The sequence below is a fragment of the Arachis stenosperma genome, chromosome 4, assembly GCF_014773155.1.
Source record: "Arachis stenosperma cultivar V10309 chromosome 4, arast.V10309.gnm1.PFL2, whole genome shotgun sequence".
In the NCBI taxonomy this organism is placed as follows: Eukaryota; Viridiplantae; Streptophyta; class Magnoliopsida; order Fabales; family Fabaceae; genus Arachis; species Arachis stenosperma.
This window is the reverse complement of record NC_080380.1, coordinates 5,392,242-5,414,795: the sequence shown is the minus strand read 5'-3', so window position 1 is coordinate 5,414,795 and position 22,554 is coordinate 5,392,242. Positions and strand designations below refer to the sequence as shown.

General features: G+C 34.6%; 5 protein-coding genes across 10 annotated transcripts; 3 read left to right on the top strand and 2 right to left on the bottom strand.

The window, feature by feature from the left end:
• The first annotated feature begins 1,575 nt into the window (after positions 1–1,575).
• On the top strand, positions 1,576–9,532 carry LOC130976083 (ATP-dependent (S)-NAD(P)H-hydrate dehydratase). 4 transcript variants are annotated; one of them, XM_057900837.1, is made up of 13 exons: positions 1,576–1,957; positions 5,617–5,675; positions 5,991–6,240; positions 6,726–6,802; positions 6,915–7,024; positions 7,110–7,224; positions 7,757–7,819; positions 7,927–8,090; positions 8,231–8,292; positions 8,507–8,573; positions 8,829–8,894; positions 8,994–9,122; positions 9,209–9,532. In XM_057900837.1, exons 3-13 carry the CDS (start codon positions 5,994–5,996, stop codon positions 9,234–9,236), a joined length of 1,128 nt encoding a protein of 375 aa, XP_057756820.1. In that variant the 5' UTR covers positions 1,576–1,957; positions 5,617–5,675; positions 5,991–5,993; the 3' UTR covers positions 9,237–9,532. The 4 variants fall into 4 exon arrangements, with proteins under 4 accessions (XP_057756820.1, XP_057756819.1, XP_057756818.1 ...); XM_057900836.1 differs by having other exon boundaries at positions 5,940–6,240; XM_057900834.1 differs by lacking the exon at positions 1,576–1,957 and adding an exon at positions 4,697–5,205.
• Positions 9,533–10,815: 1,283 nt separating this feature from the next.
• LOC130974462 (receptor-like protein EIX1) lies at positions 10,816–12,353 on the top strand. Its single transcript, XM_057899341.1, has 2 exons — positions 10,816–12,168; positions 12,243–12,353. The coding sequence occupies exons 1-2, from the start codon at positions 10,816–10,818 to the stop codon at positions 12,351–12,353; spliced, it is 1,464 nt and encodes a 487-aa protein (XP_057755324.1).
• Positions 12,193–13,534, top strand: LOC130973694 (receptor-like protein EIX2). Of its 2 annotated transcripts, none has more exons than XM_057898321.1 (2): positions 12,193–12,989; positions 13,077–13,534. In XM_057898321.1, exons 1-2 carry the CDS (start codon positions 12,416–12,418, stop codon positions 13,400–13,402), a joined length of 900 nt encoding a protein of 299 aa, XP_057754304.1. In that variant the 5' UTR covers positions 12,193–12,415; the 3' UTR covers positions 13,403–13,534. The 2 variants fall into 2 exon arrangements, with proteins under 2 accessions (XP_057754304.1, XP_057754305.1); XM_057898322.1 differs by having other exon boundaries at positions 12,481–12,552; positions 12,627–13,534.
• Positions 13,535–14,087: 553 nt separating this feature from the next.
• On the bottom strand, positions 14,088–16,051 carry LOC130973550 (nuclear transcription factor Y subunit C-2-like). The gene is made up of 2 exons (XM_057898136.1): positions 15,537–16,051; positions 14,088–14,849 (listed from the first exon to the last, which is right to left on the bottom strand). The coding sequence occupies exon 2, from the start codon at positions 14,819–14,821 to the stop codon at positions 14,099–14,101; it is 723 nt and encodes a 240-aa protein (XP_057754119.1). The 5' UTR covers positions 14,822–14,849; positions 15,537–16,051; the 3' UTR covers positions 14,088–14,098.
• A 157-nt stretch (positions 16,052–16,208) lies between these two features.
• LOC130973551 (stem-specific protein TSJT1-like) lies at positions 16,209–21,800 on the bottom strand. 2 transcript variants are annotated; one of them, XM_057898138.1, is made up of 5 exons: positions 21,472–21,800; positions 17,705–17,945; positions 17,416–17,536; positions 16,950–17,082; positions 16,209–16,552 (listed from the first exon to the last, which is right to left on the bottom strand). In XM_057898138.1, the coding sequence occupies exons 1-4, from the start codon at positions 21,672–21,674 to the stop codon at positions 16,961–16,963; spliced, it is 687 nt and encodes a 228-aa protein (XP_057754121.1). In that variant the 5' UTR covers positions 21,675–21,800; the 3' UTR covers positions 16,209–16,552; positions 16,950–16,960. The 2 variants fall into 2 exon arrangements, with proteins under 2 accessions (XP_057754121.1, XP_057754120.1); XM_057898137.1 differs by having other exon boundaries at positions 16,973–17,082; positions 21,472–21,799.
• Between the last annotated feature and the right edge of the window lie 754 nt (positions 21,801–22,554).

Below are 22,554 nucleotides of genomic sequence, written 5' to 3'. Positions count from 1 at the left end.
CACTTACAGTCACTTTTGTCTCTTTTTTAGCTGCCTTATATTTTTCCAATTATCTGCATTGTGGAACAAAAACCATTCTCCAAAGCACTCCCTTTTTACCATTATCTTTTCTTGTACACTCACATTCCACTACCAAGACTCTTTGTCCCTTAGTTCTATCCCTCTAAATTCACTAAAACTTTCTTTTACTGTTTTTCTAATAACTTTTATCATCTCCCTTTACATCTCTTCCGTGCTTTCATCCCCTTCTCACTTTAACTATTCTACTATCCGTCTTAGGAAGTTTCTTTATTCCTTACCTTTCATCCACCACCACTTCGTTCTTGGATTTTTTGTATGATGTATTTTTCTCAAATTTTGCTCAATGCGAAAATCCATGACGAGCATTTTTGTTGTGTTGTTAAACTCCTTCCTGAAATAATTTTACAATTAATTCAAAATTTCTGATTGAATCTCTTCAACAAGAAAAAATCAATTTAAGAGCTTGTCATTCCACTCCTATAGGTTATAAGATGTCCGTCTCTCTTTTTAAAACATGTATTTGCGATGAGAATGTCAAAGATTGAGGAAAAGTCCAAAATAGTTTTACCATCAGTATTAACCACCCCGAAACCATGGCACTCGTGAATACTTTCACACCTAGTCACTTTTCTTTCAACATGGCCATTTAAATCTCCTCATAAGAAAATCTTATCTCTCGAAGGTATGTCTTAAACCAAACTCTCTATATCCTTCTAAAACTTTATCTTATGTTGCTCATTTGAACACACTTATGATACATAAGCTCTAATCACATGAAAAGTACCTTATTCCACCACGAGTTTGATAGAGATTGTCCGATCATCCACCCTCTTGTTATTCACTACGTCCTCCTTTCATTGTTTATCCATACCTACCTCATTCGTATTCTTCATCTTTCTTGTATACCGAAGTTTGAACTCGGAGGTATCCAACTCCCTAGCCTTCGTGCCGACCCATTTTGTTTCTTATAGGAACGATGTTAATCTTCCTCCTTGTTATGGTATCTACGACCTCTATGAATTTTTTTGTTAGAATGCCTATGTTCTGTGTCCAAAATCTCAACCTTCTATCGCTCCGACCTCTGCCTTTATCTTTTTCTTTGTGAACTAGTTTATTTATCCTCGTCCGTTCACGAAAATATGAAAATCTTTACTCATTTAACACTACACTCAGACACCGATGTAGCGGCTCTTGCTCATTTAACACTGTACGCTTGCATATAGCACGTTGTTTTCGAGCAACGACCTAGCTTTAGCGCAATAACGTCTTTGATACATATCATGAAGATTCAACTAAGTTTTTATATTGGCTGTCGAAGGCCTAACTAATGTTCTGAAAATCAGTTCAAACCAGCCGGTTGAACCGATCAAACCGTGAACCGGTGAAGTTTCCGATTCAGACAGAAGTCATAACCGCCCTTTTTGAAAACCGCTATCGAACCGCCGAACCGGCCAGGACCGGCTAGTCGAACCGAACCGGGACCCTGGCCGGTTTTCAAATTTTCCACCAAAACCTAATCCTCTTCTCCCGTCCTTGAGCACTCACTCACTCACACTACCCGCAGCAACATCTGGCTTTCGAGCTCCTCCATGACTCTATCACTTGCTCCGTCCAGCCACCGCCGTGCCACCCCGCCGTCGCAACTGTCATCTCCAGCCACTCTCCCCCAAGCCATTCCCCCAATCCTCAGTCCTTCCTCTCTCAACTCTCAACCCTAGGTTACAGTCTCCCCCACCGCCGCAAGGCTCGACTCAGCGTTAAACAATCGGTTCGTCCGCCTGTATATTCTCCTGGTAGCCCGTCGTCCGTCGCACGCCGTGAGTCGTCATGTTCATTGCCTAGTCGATCGTCGCCCTCACCTTCTCATCACCAGCGTTCTTGCTCCTTCTCCCTCATACTCTGCTCATTGCTCACTTCTCAGAGTCTCATACTGAAAGTAATGGTTATTTTCTTGCCTTTTTTTGTTCATTTGTTGTTCATATTCAGAGATGTCCCTTTCCTCTTTTGCTTGGTTAGAATAGTATGATTTAGTTTATTCATTCAAGATCTTGCTTAGGTTTTTTTTATGCTTAATCACTTAAAAGGATTTAGAGGATTTAGAGTTATTTTTTATTGAATTTCTGGATTTGAATTTTGAATTCATGCTTGATCTGCAATTTCTGTTTGATTCTTACTGTTGTTGTGGTTGAAATTCAAAATTGAAATCTGGTTTTTCTTCTTCGTCAATTTCATATTATGGACTTGTTGATTTGTGAACTGATCTTGTGAAATTGAATTTGTGATCTGTTGTTGGATTTGTTGCTAAATTGCTTGTTGAATCTGAATTTGCGTAGATTTCGGCCTCTCTCTTTTGTTGAATTTCTGTTGATGCTACTGCGAGTCTTGTTCTTGTTCTGTTGATAGCTGAGATTTGGTTGCTTCTTGATCGATTTGTGGTGGTTACTGTTGTTGCCTTAGTCTAGCTTTAATCTCTTCCCACTCAATTTCCCATTCTGCAATTCCGAATGTTTCCAAATTAGCAAATGGATTGAGCGCCTTCCATAACTGAAACCATCCTAAAGCTTTCCCTTTCAAACCTCTTTCCACTTCTATGAATCTCTTCTCCTCAGGTGTATATTGGAAATGTATCTTCAGATTGTTGAGTTATTTGTTTTTCCATGAAAAATGGAAGAAACCTCTAAACGAGAGCACCAATGTTAGAACTCCCTCTTTGAGTTAGGGAGAGAAACTCCAAATTGAACCAAGTTTAATATCAATTCATTAATTCCTTTAATACATTGATAAAAGTCTCTTATCTATGTTCTTACAAACCTAAGTAATTCTAGTGGACATAACTAGTACCTTTCCTAATATTAAATCGTAACATGTAGAGGTCACTGTTTATGAATATCAGAAGTATGCAAAATCAGCAGAGGATGCTGTTGCTGATGTTCTCGTGTTTTATTTGCTATTTTCATTTTAAGTGGATAAATGGTTTCACTTAATTTAATTTTTGTGATAAAATTGTGAATGTGGATAAATATGATTGATGACAAACTTGGATGTTGGCATTTTATGTTTAGTTGGTTGTTTTTATTATTTGACTTGAGTTTGTATTCGAATGAGATCATAATATTCTGGTTTATATAGTACTTTTAATTTGGATGATATTTTAAAGTTTATATTAAACTATAATTATGTTTTAATGTGTTTATTTATATTTTATTATAAAACGATTTTTTCGGTTCAACCATGGTCGAACCAGTTAAACCTATAAACTATTAAATCAGTAACTAGAGCGGTTCGATGATCGGTTCGGTTTTCAAAACCTTGGGCCTAACACATCCTTCCTCCTTTATCCAGATTTGAGACCGGTTATATATAGCAGGTGTATATAGGAAGAGTTTGCACATTGTCTTTATCGATAATAAAAAATTTTTAGCTGAAAAATAAAAGGGTGAAGGAAAAATAAGGAGGGATTGTCATGACACCTGCATGGTAACCTGCTCCAAAAATATTTAGGGTTTTATTCAAAATAAAAATAAGAACAAAATGTTATGAAAATATATTATCAACTCAAGAAATTGAATCTTTTGAACATATGATCATTGATATCCCAGGTTTTGTTTGATTGTAGCTTCTAAAATGAGTTATGAAAATAAAAAGTGATAAAGTTATAAAGAGAAAAAGAATAAAAGATAACACTTAGTAAAAATGAATGAATGAACATCACAAAAATTTGTATTTATCTCAACCAAATAACACACACTAAAATTTGAAGAGCTTAATCACAAGACATTAAAAAATAAAAGAAACAAAAATGGGGGAGATATTCAACCAAATGACACGTAGTTACGTGGGTTCACGCTTCCAAATTTGGAGCATGGTAAAGTACTTTGTTATGATTAAGTACTTGAAGATGAGATGGACTCACCTGACATTGGAAGAGATAATAATATGGTCATGCAGTGCAACAATTCAATGATTAAAATGTGTGATCAAATGTAGGAGAAAGAGATCATGGCATCTTCGAAGTTCACAAGTCTCATATGTGCAACAATTGCTATTTTCATTTGTGTCTTCTATTTGGTAGTTAAAAAATGTGTTTAAAATGAGGTTTGGAACATTAAGAACTTATTTTGTCTTTTCTTATCAAAGTTACCGTTAAGGTTGGGCAGATGAATCCAGTGTAAATCTTAGTCAAGGCTGAGTCAAACCAACCTAAAATCTTTAATAGACTAGTAGTTAGTGATTAAACTCTGTCTATTTCTATCATAGTATCTTTCTTTAAAAATTACATTAAAACCAGGGAAAGAGGTAACTAGTTCACCTTGCTCGTTTGTTCATCTTTAGTGCAATGCAAAATTAAACTCATTCTTAATCTAAATGACAAGTAATCACAGCCAACTGAGTTGAATCCATGAGGCTCAAAGTGATCCTAATTTCCATATCCACCAGCTTCTTCTACTCCATACTGCAGCAAAAGTTCCTACCTCAACACTCAGTTTCTATTGGCCATTGCTAATTATTTGGTATTATTTTCCTTAGTTAAATTAAACTTATCTTGAGTGAATATTTTAAGAGATTTTTTTTAACGGTATTTTTCAATCTCAGAGGACAAAAACTGAATCTATTATTGACCAATAAATTACTAGATAAATTACTAGATGTACAAGTTAAAATTCAAACTCCTGAACACTTATGAATTAACTTATCACTCGACCAACTTGAATTACTTATTTTAAGAGACTAATGGCAACCATAAAGATCGACGACTCATGCAATTATTTGAGGTTAGCTAGCCAAGAATATCAAAGTTTCTACATAACTCATAAAGCACTAATCATACTCCTAATCCTAATTAATGAACATAATATGCGACAGGCTAAATTTCATTTCAAATTCAAATATACTAGTCAAGTAAGGAGCACAAACATCGTCTCATCCAAACTCCAAACACATACATATAGCACAATGATTATCACCATAAACCCTAAACCCTCAATTGGAAAAAAAAAAAAAACTTTAAACAAATGGCTTCCCTATCAAAGTAGTTTGATTTCAAAATCCAATTGGGGCAACGAGAGGCGCATTCTATGAACTTCGTTCTGGGAACGAGAAGGATTCCTGAGAAGGCGAAGAGGGTGGTTGTTCTGGTTCAGAATCAGATTGGAGAAGCGCGTTTTGGTGCTGAGCTTTTTCGAGGTAAGGCTTGAAACCAATCTGTATGCTGAGGTATCCAAATGCCAACGCTCCCAACACCACTATCCCTGACCTAATTGCGTTCATCTTCATATCTGCCCTTGGTGGAGCCATGCCTCTTCAACTTGAAAAAGCTCGAATCTTCCAGAGAGAGAGAGAAAGAGAGATTGAAAAAGAATACAACTTTGGCGAATGGAATGGAAAATAACAAATGTTGCAAAACGACACGTCGTTTTATTAAGCGCTACCGAATTGGGAACACGTGCACTCATCCAGTAACGACAACCAGCTAAATTTAAAATATAAAAAAAGAAAGAAAGAAAATTTTCTCAATTTTCTGTTATTAATTACTGAATTTTAAGCTAGATCATCTAAAGCTCGCTGATTTCTGAACCAGTGGCTTTGAATTTGTAGATGTCTTGAAGCTTTCTGTGTTCCTCAAACCACGCCCTCCTCCGCATTTGACCATTCAGGTTGGTGCGTTGTGCTTTATTTTGCTCTCTCCACTGTTTTCTCCATGCCTTCTCCTTCAATTGATTCATTTAAAATAAGAAGTAAAAAAAAATTAACTCCTTTATTCACTGATGATTGTGTTAATGTGTTGCGTCAACTGAAAAGTTTGGACCTTTGAGTCTTATCTGCATTTATATTACGAAATTTGGAGCTGAGTTGTATCAGAATTTCTAATTTCTAATGGATTGATTGAAAATTGGTGCGTTTTTTTGAGGCATTTGCAGGTAAGAAGCTTTGGAGGTTTTGAATAATATTGTTGGTTGGGTTGTGAATAGGGGATGGTGTTGATGAAACATGTGATGAGTTCCCAACAGTTATCCTTGTTGAGCTATGCAAACACTTGCATGCTTATGGCTTCTTCATCTGTTTACAGAAGGCAACAGTTCTTGATAAGGTCTCTGGGAGGTGGCATTGACCATTCTAGAAATATGCAGCAAGACTTAAGATCTGTTGAGGTTGATGCTGAGAGTGTTATTAGATCAATTACTCCTGCCCTTGATCCTACTAGACATAAAGGCCAGGCAGGTACACATTTCTTGTCATTCCATATGATAATAATCATAAGAATAATAACATTAGTATGCCTTCTTTGAATTAGAGGTTTCAGGGTTCTAACCTGGAAATGGAAAAGACCCTCACTGGAAAACCTTATTCAGACCTCACTCAAGTCGGATCAATTAGTTGGATTTCTAGTAATAGGTCTTGAATGTCAGTGATCCGATTGGGACTTGTTATTCATATGCACGTATATATGTTCTTTCTTTTAATTTCTTACCTTTTACTTTCTAGACAGACCGTGTAACAAAATGATTCTCAACTATTGCAAATATGCCTTAAACTTTTACTATCTTGAGATGAGTTATGTCAATCTAAGAAAATTCAGAAAGAATTATGTTGTCACTTGTCATTTATGACTAGAGGACTAATCTTGTGATATTTATATTTATGTTTGTGGCTGGACAAATAAATAAGAAAGATCTGATTTTTCTTTTTGTTATGGTTTAAATCAGGAAAAATAGCTGTTATTGGAGGGTGCCGTGAATACACAGGTGCTCCATATTTTGCTGCTATTTCGGCTTTGAAAATTGTTAGTACCTGCACTTGTGCTTACGTTAGCCTTCTATTGCTCATTTAATTTTCAACCTAGTTTTGTTGGTTATATCACTTATGCTATGCCAACTATTTTCCTGCCCACGCAGGGTGCAGATCTGTCCCATGTTTTTTGTACAAAAGATGCTGCTCCCGTCATCAAAAGCTACAGTCCAGAGTTGATTGTGCACCCTGTATTGGAAGAATCATATAGTGTCAGGTACAGCTTCTATGTAACCTTCATCTTACTCCATGCACATTTCTGAACTATGTGGATGTTGTTTGTAACCAGTGACTGATTTCAGGGAGGAGGACAAGAAAACCATATCTCGCAAGGTTCTTGCCGAAGTTGACAAATGGATGGAAAGATTTGATTGTCTTGTCATTGGTCCAGGCCTGGGAAGAGATCCATTCCTTCTAGTATGCTTTCTCCTGGAGTGACTTTTCTTTGTCCAGTATGCTTGTGATTCATGTGATTCTAACTGGATAACTATGGCCTAAAGACTGTCAATTAACTAGTCATTCTAAGACAAACCCATAAGACATGTTTTACTCATGAAGGCTCATTTGGTTTCAAATGTGATGAAGCATAATTTCATAAATTTCAAAAAATATATGTTGCTTTGTCAAGAAACTCTGGTAATAAAGTCAAAGATAGAAAAGATGAACAAGCTTACCTTGGTTAAACAGATTTGGTGTAATTTCAAAGAATTGCACTATCCTACAAGCTTTAACTATAAGTCTTTTACATAGATTTTAAAGCTGTTATTAGAAATTTGGGCCTTTAAGATGTGCTCAGTAGTTGTGAAGCATACTGTTTTTACTTGCCCTCCTGATGTAGGAATTGTTTTTTCCCATTGATGTTATATGAAATTGCATGCTGTGCAATCTAACTGTTGCCCCTTGCCATTGTTCATTATCATTAATTCTAACGTTTGCACAATGTTGTTAGGATTGTGTGAGTGAAATAATGAGACATGCAAGACAGACAAATGTCCCAATTGTGATTGATGGGGTATGTATACTGAGGCTCAGACTTACGAACATATGATCATATGACTGATTTCGTTTTAGATTGTATATATTTGATTGATTATCCTCAACTTTTTTGGGGAAATTCAGGATGGACTTTTCCTTGTGACAAATAATATTGACCTTGTTAGCGGTTATGGCTTAGCTGTTCTAACCCCAAATGTCAATGAATACAAGCGTCTTGTTGAGAAAGTATTAAGTTCGGAAGTGAATGATGTAGATGCTACTCAGCAAGTGCTCTCTCTTGCCAAAAAGTAAGCCACTGGTTTGTACTAGAACATTACCAATTTTCTGGCAATTGATCCTTGTGTATTTACAGATAGATTTTAGTGACTAATCATTATTTGCTATTAATTACACCAGTTAAATGCTACTATCCACTCTTCTTTGGCAGGATTGGTGGCGTTACTATTTTAAAGAAAGGAAAATCTGATCTGATAAGTGATGGTGATACAGGTGCAATTTTGATATATAGGAAATCCTTGTTGTTCCTTAATTTTGCGGAAACGTAGGGCGGCTGAAAGGATGAAGATTATTTTATCGTTCATCCTTCTTTTGCTTGAACAACATTTTCTTGTACCAATCAAGAATGTGATGTTCTTCTGGTACTCCATACTACTGTTTTAATAGATGTTTGTAACTCTTTTGATTCTGGTTATTATGCATGCAGTCAAATCGGTGAGCATATATGGTTCTCCTAGACGATGTGGCGGCCAAGGTGATATCCTTTCTGGAAGGTATGTAATTCTTTGCTCATGGTGTTTGTGAAATTCCTCTCATGAAAGAATGTGTTGTATCTTTAGATGGCTCCTGTATTTATTGATATCACTATATCAGTTTTATTTCCAGGTAATTAATTATTGCTATTTAAAATTGAAGAAACATTAAAATGATTGATAGGATAAGCTCTTATCAAACATACCAAACAGGCCTTAAGATCAAAATTCAAGATTTTTGAAGTAAAAATACACCCTTTCTTTTCATTGTTGCAGTGTCGCTGTCTTTTTGTCGTGGGCACGCCAACATATCATAGCTGCTGATCCAAATTCAAATCTCAGGTTTCCTACGAATCTATAATGAATCATGTTTTCGTTTTTGCTTAGGCGCAGTGGCCAACCCTATTAACCTAAGCCTTTTTTTTTAAATTCCTTTTTCAGTTGTAAAAATCCAGCTGTTCTGGGATGCGTTGCTGGGTCTGCAATGATGAGGAAGGCTGCTTCACTTGCATTCTGCCATAAGAAAAGATCAACAGTCACTGGTGACATTATTGAGTGCCTTGGGGAAAGGTAGAGAATCTTCTACAAAGAAACATTTACCTATTTTCAGTTTTTCAATGATCTTAATTCTTAAGCTCTTGCATTCTTTCATGCAGTTTGGAAGATATTTGCCCTGCCACTTAATGTTGTTTTGTGAAGACATGTGAAATTACTGTCTTAGCCTTTCCCAAAAAGTAAGGCCTTGTTTGAACTAGCCATGAAAAGATATTACTCTTTCTCTTTGTTACTGTTTTTTTTTTTGGTGTTTCCTTACATCAATGTATCTAGATATGAATTACCCGATCAATTATGACATAGTTTGGCACATATTCATACAAGGATCCATAGAAAATGATTTGATCAGAGTAGAGAAAATTTAGGTATATCTGCCGGTGTCTATTGCAGAAGTTGATTGCTAATGAAACTCCTCTACTTATTCATATATTTTGGTGCTTACTATACTTATGACATGGTAAAATAATAGTGTCAATGGGTAGAAAATCAAACAAAATGTATTCAGTTATAATCGGATTATTAAAAACTGAAAATAGATGTCAGATGATGCAAGAGTAAGAATTTAATTATTGGTATAAATTATTAGTATAGTTGGATTTTCTGAATAAGCTTCCAAGAATTTAAATATCTTCTAATAGTGTATTGTTAATATCTTCTGGAAAAAGTCAGAGAGAATCTATTTGTCTACTGAAATGAAAGTAAAATTGTTAAAATACATTGTCAATGTTAACCTTTTTTTAATCATGTATCAATTTCTCGAGTCATGCAATGTGATGTTGGTCTTTAGAGGGAAGGTTCGTCGTATTTAGTGTGACATCATGAGATAATTTTACATTCAAGTCACTTTAAGTGTTACAATAGACAGTGATGGATTGCTTATCTCCTATGAACCACAAGTAGCTAGGCATCTGTTGTTGGTCTTTAGAGGGAAGGTTCGTAGTATTTAGCGGTGACATCATAAGATAATTTTACATTCAAGTCACTTTTAGTGTTACAACAATAGAAATTGATGGGTTGCTTATCTCCTATGGACCACAACTGGTTATGCCATTTTCAAGTTTCAATGCTAAATTTTTACTCCATGATGATGGTTGAATTTTAAACATGTTTAGTTTTAGTTTCTTATTTAACCATGAGTCAAGTCGATCATTTCGTTTTTAACTTAATTAACAGAATATGTATGTGTGCAATAATTAACTGCAATTGTTGCAGCTCAATAGTTAATTGATATTTTATTAAAGGCTTGAGACTCAATTGGTCCTTCAATAGACTAAATTGAGCCATTAAGTCACCTAAAAAACCAAATTGAGTTCGATACTTTTAGATACCCTTAGTGTCACGTAGACTAACCGTTAAAATGCTATATTCGTAGTTAATTACACACACTAAGTATTAGATGTCCAAATTACTAAAATAATTATAAAGCAAAAATTTAGAGACCAAATTAAACCTTATCTAAAAAATATTAGATGTATATATTATGTGCAAAATATGGTGTTGACTTACAGGTTATTCACTATTAGAAACAAACAATGTAGACTCCACTCGAATTATAAATACAAACTTTGAATTCAGGAACAACATGTAAACTACTTCCCTTGAAGCCATTGAGCCACTATCCCTAGTTAGACCCTTCATCAATTCCATGGATTCCTTTCCTACCAATTTCAAGCATGCAAGCATTCTAGCTTGGTCATTATGTGCAATCATGTTCACCACTTGCATACACGGTTCCGATTCCAAGATCCACTGCAATGAGAAAGACAAGCAAATCCTTTTGAACTTCAAAAATGGAGCTATAGATCCATCAGGCCTCCTCTCTACATGGTCCTCTCAACAAGATTGCTGCCATTGGTATGGAGTTGTGTGTCACAACTTCACCAGTAGAGTCACACAACTCAATCTCCCTTGTTCATTTATAAATGGCTATGGTTATAATAACTTCATTGATAAATCACACTGTCTCTCAGGTGACATCCCCATATCTTTGTTGCAAATGGAATTTTTAGAACACTTGGATTTGAGTAACCATGATTACTTAGCTATGACATATGATTCCATGAATAGTCCAAGTTGTCATAACCTTTCATTAGGTAATCTTCCTTATCAGTGTGAAAACTCTTCAAGTCTTCATTACCTTGATCTATCAGGTAATTTAAACCTTCTAATTCACAATTTGGAATGGCTTTCTAGTGCTTCCTCATTGAAATATATTGACCTTAGTGGTATTGATCTTCACACGGAAACTAATTGGGTCCAGTTAATGGCTATGCTTCCATCGTTGTCAGAGTTGTACTTGGTTGATTGTCATCTTGATAACATGAGTCCTTCTCTTCATTTTGCTAATTTTACTGCACTTGAAGTTCTTGATCTTTCCGTGAATGCAATTTACTCAGAGGTGCCTAATTGGTTATTCAATCTTACTTGTGATATCTCGTATATTTACCTTGACAATAATCTTTTGAGAGGTGAATTACCTAAGGCAATGCCAAATTTTCAAGTCTTGAAATACTTGGTTTTGTCTAACAATGATTTAAATGGACCAATTCCAGATTGCTTAGGTAAACTTGAGCATCTCACATACCTTGATTTATCTTCAAACTTATTTTCTGGACCTCTTCCTATAAATTTGGGAAACCTGTCATCTTTAGTTGCCTTAAAGGCCAGGTCTAACTACTTTACAGGAGTTGTGTCTGAAAAACATTTCACAAATCTATCAAATTTAAAGTTCTTGTTTGTGGAATCACCAAACATCATCTTTGATTTTGACTTACATTGGATACCTCCTTTCCAACTTGATGGTGTATTTTTGGGTCCTGTTGGCCCTAAACCTCCTCAATGGTTGTATACACAGACATCTCTCAAGTCCCTTGGTTTTGCGAACTCAAAATTTTCATTTGAGACTGGAGACAAGTTTTGGAGTTTTGTATCCAAAATTGAACAACTCCAATTGGTGGGCAACTCAATAGATGGGGACTTGTCAAATGTGTTGCTTAATTCTTCTTTCATACAACTATCATCAAATAATTTGAAAGGTGGTCTCCCTAGATTATCATCAAGTGTACGCGTTTTCATGGTAGACAACAACTCTCTATCAGGATCGATGGTTCCCCTTTTGTGCCATGACATGGACAGAAGAAGCAATTTGGAGTACTTGGACATGTCCAACAACAAATTATCTGGAGGGCTTACAGATTGCTGGACGAATTGGAAATCGTTGCTTCATATCAATCTAGGAAACAATGATCTAAGTGGCAAGATTCCCCCATCAATGGGATTGTTGGAAAATCTTACATCACTCCATTTGCATGAGAATAATCTCTCTGGAGACATACCTCTCTCTACAAAATTGCCACTCCTTGTTGATCCTGAATGTTCGCGAAAATCGCTTCTCAGGAAGTATACCAAACTGGCTTCCACACAAAGCAAGGGCTCTCCAACTAAGGTCCAATCAATTCACTGGTACCATTCCACCACAGATATGCCAAATGCATTCCCTCACTATCTTAGATTTTGCAGATAACAGAATCTCAGGACACATACCAAGCTGCATAAACAATATCACAGCTATGGTTGTCCATGTTCGTTCAGTCATTGCAATTGGCTACATCTTTTATATTGATGGTACGCGTTACATCATACGAGAAAATCTTATGCTGCTTATGAAGGGTAAAGGATTAGAATATGAAGACTGGAATTTGATTCGCATTGTTGACCTTTCAAGCAATGATCTGCTTGGAACAATGCCTGCACAAATGTTTAGCCTCACTGAATTGCACTCCTTGAACTTGTCCCACAATCAGTTAGTGGGGAAGATACCAAAGGAAATTGGCAACATGAGAGAACTTGAGTCCCTTGATTTATCAAGGAATCAACTTTCAGGTGAAATTCCTGAGAGCGTGTCAAACTTGTCTTTTCTTAGTTACTTGAACCTGTCATTCAATAACTTAACAGGAAAAATCCCATCAGGGACACAACTTCAAGGCTTTGGTGCACTCAGCTACATTGGAAATCTTGATCTTTGTGGACCTCCACTTACAAAAAGTTGCTCACATGATGGTATATTTGGAGGCACAGAGCCTTTGGATGCTGATGATGATGATGATGATAAGTCTCAGTTTTGGTCATCTTTCTATATGGGCATGGGGGTTGGTTTTGCTACCTGCTTTTGGGGAGTGTGTGCTGTCATCTTCTTCAATAGAAAGTGGAGACATGCTTATTTCAGATTTTTGTATGACTTAAGAGACCAGCTCTATGTCATGGTGGTCACAAAGATGAACAAACTTTTCAAATAGCCCTCAAAGTAGTGTTTCTCAAGTATATCCTGCTATTACAATATATATTAATAGTGAAACCAAATTGTATGTTTTAGACTATAAAGTTTCTTTATTGTCATGAATAATATATCAATGTTACAACTTACAAGTGTGGGGCAATACTTTTATTACAAATAACCTAACTTTATGAGTACTTATAATTTACTATATTCATCTATTTTAAAATGTCATTTTCTTATATTTTAAAGGATTAAGTTCCTCTATAGTGAAGAAGTAATCTCTAATCACCCTTAAATCAAGTTAGTGAGTGTGGGATTCACACATAATAGAAGTTACAAATTTAAGGGTGATTAACATCTTACTTTATTACTTGAGAAATCTTCTCACTTTAGATTATCTTTTTCCACTGTTAAAATGTTGACAGATCTAGTAATCTGTAAAATCCAAAGTATGGCCTTATCTTACACTACATATTTACAAAAAACAAAAAAATCTACATTTTTGTTTCTGAAATTGCTATTGAAAAATAGATTCATATTTTATAATTTATACTAAGATGAACAACAATAAAAGGATAGCATGTATAAAAAGAAAGAGAGAATTCTGACTACTTAATACACTTTCCTGGCTGAAGTCAAAGCTGAATAAATACATGCATCTAATAGCTATGTCCTCACTATTATATATTTTCTCCAAGTGACCATTACTTGCTCCTCATTCATCTGAATCTGAAGAATGATTTTGCTCATTTGGACACATAGCATGAGTAGTATTTTCACAAGTTTGCTGCTCATTAATATTATCTTGATTAGGAACATGTCTTCCCACCATAGGCACTCTTGGAGGACCATATGGTGGTGGACCCATAACATGCTGAGGTGGCACATAATAGTAGCAAGGAACAATATTATTATTGCCTCCACCTCTTCTTATACCAGCATATAAACCAAGGTCCACGGTTTCATCTCTAGGGACAACATCAACAAGAAAATCAAACACATCAGTTTTTGTGACTGCAGCAGCAATGTCATTCTTCTGAAGTGTTCTCCTTTTGTTCTCTTCAGCATTATTCCAAGCCCTCATTGTCAATTCCATGATGAACATTTCACAAGCCTTGGAAAATATAATAGGAGCCTCTGCTGATATCATCTTCACATTTTCATCAGCCTTCATGATCTTCTTGATTCTAGCCAAGGGTAAGCTGTGGATCCTGAAGTCGGCCGCTTGTTCGATTTCACGGTACTGATTGTCCCAAAAGTTGTGAAGTTTTTGGTGAAATTCTTCTTCTTGTTGTAGGTGGTGGTAGTGGATGTAATGGTGAGAATGTTGATGATCTCTTAAGAGAGGTGAAGGAACAGAAGGACCAGCTACTACCTCAGTGTGTGATGGAGTGCTTGTCCCTCTTGTTGCAGATTGATCACTCTCTTTTTTATCCATAGTTTTGTTTTATGAGCTTCAAATTATTCTATGAACAAACAGTGTATATCATAAGAAACAACATTAAGAAGAATATATTTAAACAATTAATAAATCTTAATTAAACATGATAAAGAAAACTGCCATTAGTCCCAAAAAAAAGAGTATATAATACATGCATCATGATTGATTAGTCAAGAAGGAAGATGCAAAGTTTACAATGATATGTATCCTTCAATTTGCACTTAAAAAGTGTAGTTTTGTTACTTGAATAGCAAGCTATGTGAAATCATTCTGAGGTAAGTGTCTCGGTGACATTGTATATGGACTTACATGTTATATCCATTCACATAACAAATTTACTTATTTTCTCTTAATTTCAAACATTGATGAGATTGAATCAAATGTTCCATGAATTATGTGATGTATGAGAAAAGTTTCCTTCATTTTTTAATTTTCACAATGAAAATAATCCGAACAAACATTAAATGGAAAGAGAAGGGGAAAAAAATACAAGTCATTTATAAGTATAGTATTCTAATCAAGTGTATATAATACTGCATTTGTGGGTCATCCTTGCATGCAATGTATACAAAAATATAAATATATATCCAGAACTATAAAATCCACCATAGAACCAACTACATGCTTCATGCGCAAACATTTTTATGATGTATGAAATTGAACTGAATATGAATACAATAAAGAACACAGAGAAAGAGATAGAGATACATACCTCAACTACAATTAGAGATTTCAGTTCTGTGGAGAGAGGAAAAACTGAAGAAGAAATGTAAGAATGGTGCTTATAACGCATGATAATATTTTTTGTATGACGAAGTTGCCCTTGCCTTAAGTGGTTTATTACATGATGATATATACGCATTGAAACAAGCTAAGGTTGCGTTCGTAAGCTGCTGTGTTGGAATCTACACAAATGGCAAAAGGAAATTAAATAAGAAAGATGAAGATGCATGTAACTTGTGCTAGTTGCGTTCATTCATATCTCTAAAGTAGTTAAGTAGAGATGTTCCATGCATGTTTTACATTTATAAGTTATTACTACTAGCTTGCTAGTTACAAAATAAAATCAGCAACATGCCATATATTTCGGAGCGAATATTGGGCATACTTCCATTTTTACAACAAACTCTTTTAAGTGCTATATGAATGTAATGCACGAAAATGTTGTGAGTTGTATTGCAAGAAAAAACGTTGCCTTCTACGCTTTTTCTGAATCTGATGTTTCTTTATAACAATTGACTTCATATATAGTCCAAGCAAAGATTTAAGGGTAATTTATATCGCTGAATTTTCAGAAATAGATCATTTTAATATGAAATTTTAGGGTAAAACCACATATATAGACTTGCCTAAAACTTTTAGGTGAAATCTTAATGCATACATATATAATAAAGTTAAGATGCATTACATGGAATGAGAGTATTACAGAATCCCAAGCCAAACGCATAGTTTTATTACATGGGGAAGAGCTACATACACTGTACAATGGAAAGAGAGTAAAAGGCTAACCTAAAGAACAAGATACAGGAACACATTAAGTTACACTACTAGATGCACTCTTCTCACATTTATGATTTATCATTCAAAGGAAGGGTATTTACATGGCCCCTCATGCATGCCTTGCAGTGATAACCACATAAACACATTACTCTGATACATCATTATGTGGAAACCCCACTTCAACAAAAACATCTACTCTGTAGCTGCAACAACTGCTGGTCCCTCCACCTGATAATTCATCCCACCAAATAGACAAAAATAAAATGTCAGATATGGATATGTGAAACGTCATCTACCAAGAGCGCGGAACCGACAATAGAGTTAAAACTATGGATGCAAAATTTATCTGCAATCTCAAGTCTCATATTGGACTTATATTTGAAATAGTCTATTGACTTTGATTGATTCATTTGGATTGACATTGAACCTTTGTGAAATATCATTCAGTTTTCCCTCAGATTTTGTAGTTTTTTGGTTTTTATTTTTTCCAATAATTCCAACCATTTCAGTTTCCTTCTGTAGTCTGTACCTAGTAGAACCTCTCTTATAACTTCTGTTACTGTTGGCTCTCTAATCTAAGCGGATAAAGATGAATATTCTGCAGGGAGAAATGAGGGGGAAGTACCGAAACTTGTGTCATGTTGTTACCTTGAAGGTTGCTCCCCAGATTTCCTCCTCCTCAGCTGGTACTGCAGTAATCTTGTTCTTAGGATTCTCATAGCATCTTAATCCTCCAACTGCTGTGTTGTAGAAACATCCTGTAGAATATGTACACAGCAACAAGACCAGTCAATAATCAGAGAGTTTCTTACAAAATTGGAAATTGACTCATAACTGAGAGAATGTCTTTGTTTTATTCTATTCTAAGAGAATTTTCTGCATACGTTACATTTTCTTTTTGGGTTTTTTTCCCCTCTGCTATTTAATATCTTTATCATATTTATGAAATATCAATATCTTGAGGGGATATGATCCATCTAGGGTCACTATAAGCATCGTTTCTGTGGGTCACACGACACAAACATTTCCCAGAATCAAAGATATTTTGATCCATTATGACAAACATAAATAAGCCACAGAATTAAACCCACCTTGAGGGAAAGCAGCAAGTGACTTTCCACAAGCACCTTTAAGAATATCAGCATCATCAGCAAATGCTACGTATCCATCAGCTGTTATTCCCCAATACAGAGGAACCTTACCAGCTTGATCCTGTCAAATAAAAGAAAACAACACATGCAGATTGTTATGAGAAAAAGAACAAACATTTTGTTTGGTAAGTGTTTCAAGATAGAGATACAGATAAACTAAGAAAGGGACAAGACAAAACAGAACATGGTTATGTATCAAGATAATTTGTTTATAGGATAGATAACTTACAGAAGCTACAAAGAGGGTAGAGGTGGACTTGTCAAAAAGAATGAAAGCAAAGCTTCCACTGAGATGGCCAACAACGCGATTGGCAGGGTAGGGTGCCCTATCACGCAAGGCTTTGTAAGCCTCAATGGTCAAAAGAACTTCATTGGCAGACTTGGCCAGTCCATACTGTTGTTTCAAGCTGCCCAAATTGTCAAGGGCACCCTCAAACATGCAGAAAATCTCCTCCTTAACAGCAAATGATCTGCAGTTACCATGAAGTATTTAGATTTAATGATGGTCAGTGCAATCTAGCTAAACACATTACATCGCCATATTTACCATACAATACTAGCAATAACACGTTGTAGTAGTTACAAAGTGTACGTCAACTGAGAAAGAATAAGTATAAAGAACAAAACTCTTTTTAAATGCTAAAGCATAGTTTGATCAAAATTACAGCCAAGTTAATTTTTACATTTTAGGATAAGATGATAATGAAAGTATGAAACCATTTATTGCACCATAGTTCAAGGCATTAAGCTTCTCCTAGCCTTATCACGTAATGTCACTATAATTATAGAGGTATAATCTAGAACGCAATAGACTTTGTTGGGGTATTCTGTTTTCCATTTGTTGACCAAAAGCTACATCATCCTTATCCTCACTCCCCTACCTGGGCTAAAAAGGGTCTAAAGAAAACGACAGTTTAGGAGCCAGTCCACATATCCAAACTTAATTAAAGGAAAAAACTTATATTATAAATACATCTTAGTATCCAAAAACTTTTAAATATTTTAGGAATATTGATGTTTCATTAGTTGTAATAATTGATTCAATCATATATATTTTATAATTAACATCAATAGCTAAAATTACTGAAACACGAATATACATTGCTTCTTATAATATCATGTTTATGTGATTTTGATACCGTCTAAATAAGGCATTCGAATTATTCTTCGTTTTTTTTTTTCTTTTTCTTTTCTTTAGAATTACTCTCCTTTTTGCTTTTTTCTATTTTTTCATACTGAGGAATTACTCTTTTATAATATCAACACTATTTAAAATTAATTCCTGCAACTTTAGTATTCACCAAAAAAATTCCTGCAACTTTAGTGAAAAAAATATTTAAAAAAAATATCAGCTAAAGATAAACATAAAACAAGAAAATTAGCCCCAAAAAAAGACCTAAATGATTGCAAGCAATGAAGAAAGCACCCCAATGAGAAGGACGCCCTCTAATATCTAATATCACATCTATGAGTGAATAAAAAACAAGAGAAAGAGAAGAGGACAACAGTATTAGGTATGGTAACTGGACCGTCCTTGAGTATGGGATGGTATAGGACGCTAATAATGATGGCCACCAAAAAGACGTGGAATCTGAAATAATGGTCCCATTATTCATTCACATATGGAGATGGTATATGGACTTTCTGTTTTGAGAGCAACAGCTTAAACGTAAACCACTACTTTTTAAAACCACGCCTATATTGCACCTCATCATGGGCCCCATTCTTCAATAATTCACACTGTGATCCACAACTTCAGACGGAGACATAAAACTCAAGCCGCTGATAAGGGGAACTGAATAATGGCTTTGCTAGAAAAATTTACACAAAGGCAATTTTTTTCATTTTATGTTAATCAAAATACGACTAACTCCACCCGACTCAACTAACCTGACGTCTCCTTAATTAACAAGACTCCAATGTGTCTCAAAAAATTTTAAGATTTAAATATTTCGATATTGAAAAAAAAATTAGAAGCTTAGTAAAATTAAGTAGGCCATTCTCAACAACCCCCAACTCCTTGTACCGTAGAATTATATCAAAGTAAAATTGACATTGATAATTTATTATAATTATTAATAAAAAGTATTATATACACACCAAATCATTTACCACTTATATGTGTATTTTTATGTATTATTTTATATCTTTTCAATATATATTTTATAAAAAAAATTAATTCGACTAATTTTTAGTATATATATATATATATAACATATTTAAATTATAATTTGGTATATGTCAGAAAACTAGCTCCTTCATGATAAATCTCATTGATCCTTCAAATACAGGTTTAGCTTATACGAATGAGGTCATGCTCACGGATAACATGTGAATAATGAAATGTGACTTTCTGGCCAAAATATATTATTTGCACCAAATTTACAGCATATTCAATCTTCAACCACAAAGAAATCATACTTGAAAGATAAGTCATAAAATAAAAACATTTCCTCTTATGAACTTTCTTGCAATATATACAGATGAAAAATAATTTTAAATGTTTAAAAACATTATTTATTTATTTATTTGGTGTTTAAAACATTAGTTCTATTTTTTATTGCATGATACGTCGTGGTAATCTGTGCAAGGAAAAAAAAGGCAGCTAATCCAGGAAATGCCCATTATATCCTCCTCAAAATTAGTAGTAATATGCTTCCACTGGCCCACTCTTGTCTTTATTTAACCTTAGGAGTTATGAATTATGATGATAGTCAAATCATAACCACCATATTGAATCGCCAACCACAAATTCCTATAGCCAAGTATCCTCTCATATCTATGAATCTTCATCATTGATTAATATTTAATTAATTTAATTTTTTTATATAACGTTTGCTTGTGTATGTGTATCATTCTTTTTGTATAATCTTATACATTTATGGTTGGAAATATTAACTTTTTTAAATTAATTATCCCAAAAGCTACATAATTAGAGCTAATCTCCTAAAACATATCTCCTTTTAATATCCGTTTAATATTTATATTTATATTGGTTTAACTTTCATAGACTAACACCACAAAAATATTTTATGAAACCATATCTTTTTATAAAACTTATAATTATATTTACTAATTTGATGTCTACCCTCCATTTCCCATTCATATAATTATCCCATGTTAATAAATGAGATAAATTAAATCAAAATCTTTTAAATTATATATAATATATATTAATATACACAATAACCTTTACATATGAGTTCACTAAACAAATATCTATCTATATTCATCACACCAAATATCAAATATTTTTTTTAATATAGTTGTCAATGACTCAATGTACATATAAAAACAAATTAAATGAGATACTATCCATTTTTAATAATAAGGATATTCCCTATAAATTCTAATCGTCATTATTAAAGCTGGTCACTATAATTCAACCTACCAAATTTATTATTGCCATGTAAAAATACGTACACACTACTTGTCCTATATATCCCAATATCCCTTCCTTTTCTCTTCTAACTCCACTTATTTTCTACTCCTCCTCTTCCTCTCAAGTCTTCTCTTACCAACAACTTCGCCTAAACTTTCAGTAAATTTTCATCAATTGTAATAAATAAAATAAAATAAAAAATCATAACAAAAAATCAATTGTAAGCAAGAGTGATTATTAGCAGGCATGATCCAAGGGATCCGATCGTCGTTCGAGCGAATGACTCAGCACAAAACCGATCACATGACCATACAAACACTCCTTTAAATTAATCTTAATCTCTATCATCAAATTTCTTAATAATTATCAATAATCTAACACGAGTTAAGTTCAGTGAGCGATAATCTGCGAACTGCGGTAGTAAAGCAGAGGAACCGTTTCGTTCCAATTCGACCTACCTCGAACCCAAGCGCGTGAAAACGAAGGTAATTACTACTTAATTAGCATACAAAACGACATCGCTTAAGGCGAAGCGACTCGAGTGAACACTAAACAGTAAACACTGAAACACACGATACGGTTGTGATGTGTGATTTGTGATTTTTTTTTTTTACCTTGGTTGCCATGGCGTCTCGCTGTGGTGCGTGTAAGCTAACTGCGCATCCTCCCCGATCTGCACCGACACCGACGACGGCTTGCTCTCCACGAACCTCTTCAGCAGAGCTCCGGCCGTTATCTTCGGCGAAGGAGTCCTGCTTCCGGCCGCCACCAGCTCTTCCGGTGGCGACACAATCGAGCTGCTGAACACTCCCAACATTCTCTCTCTCTCTCTCTCTACAAAAATAAAATAAAATAAAATAAAAATACAAAACCGTTTCTTTCTTTCTCTTTTTTTTTTCCCCTGTTTTGTCTCACAAAGGCTGGGAACGGAATGGGAAATGAAGAAGCAGCTTCCGCTTCGTTATATAGATGGAAGGGACGAGGGCGTTTCGGACATTTCCTAATATAAAATATTACATCGAGTATCTATAATTCCGTCACCGATTTTGGAAATTAAATTTGGGTAAAATATATATTTTATTCTGGTAGTTTATAAAAAAATTTAAAAATATTGGGATAAAATAAAATTTAAAAATATTTTTAAAAAAATATAGATGACATGTGGGGTCCAGGTGGTGGCGATTATTTTTGGAGCAGTAGAATCAGGATCAGATACCATTTTGGCTTGGAGCCGTTGAGATTACGCGGCAATCCATCATCACCGTTAATTTTTTTGGGAAGGAGTTATTCACTGCGGAAGCATCCAGAGTTTGGTCCAGTGGGGACCCGTCACTTTTTGTCAGTGGTAACATTTTTCTTTCTTGTACACTTCATCACTTTATCTTATCTTCTTTCTTTCTACAAAAGAAGGAAATTATTGAACTGTTGATAGATATATTTCTTTTTCGATTCCAGCTATGGATAATATATAATTATCTTCGTAACTAAAATGAACCACCTCACAAAGCCAAAAAATATTTCAATTTCGATTCTTCAAAATTATTCTCAAATACTAAAAATAAACACTAATATAATTATAAGTTCCACAAAAATATAAATTTAATAATGGAGAGATCTAAATTAATATGGTCAATTAAAATTTTTAACTGAGAAGATCCATTCACCATATACTACTTACCTTCTTACCCAGCTGTTAC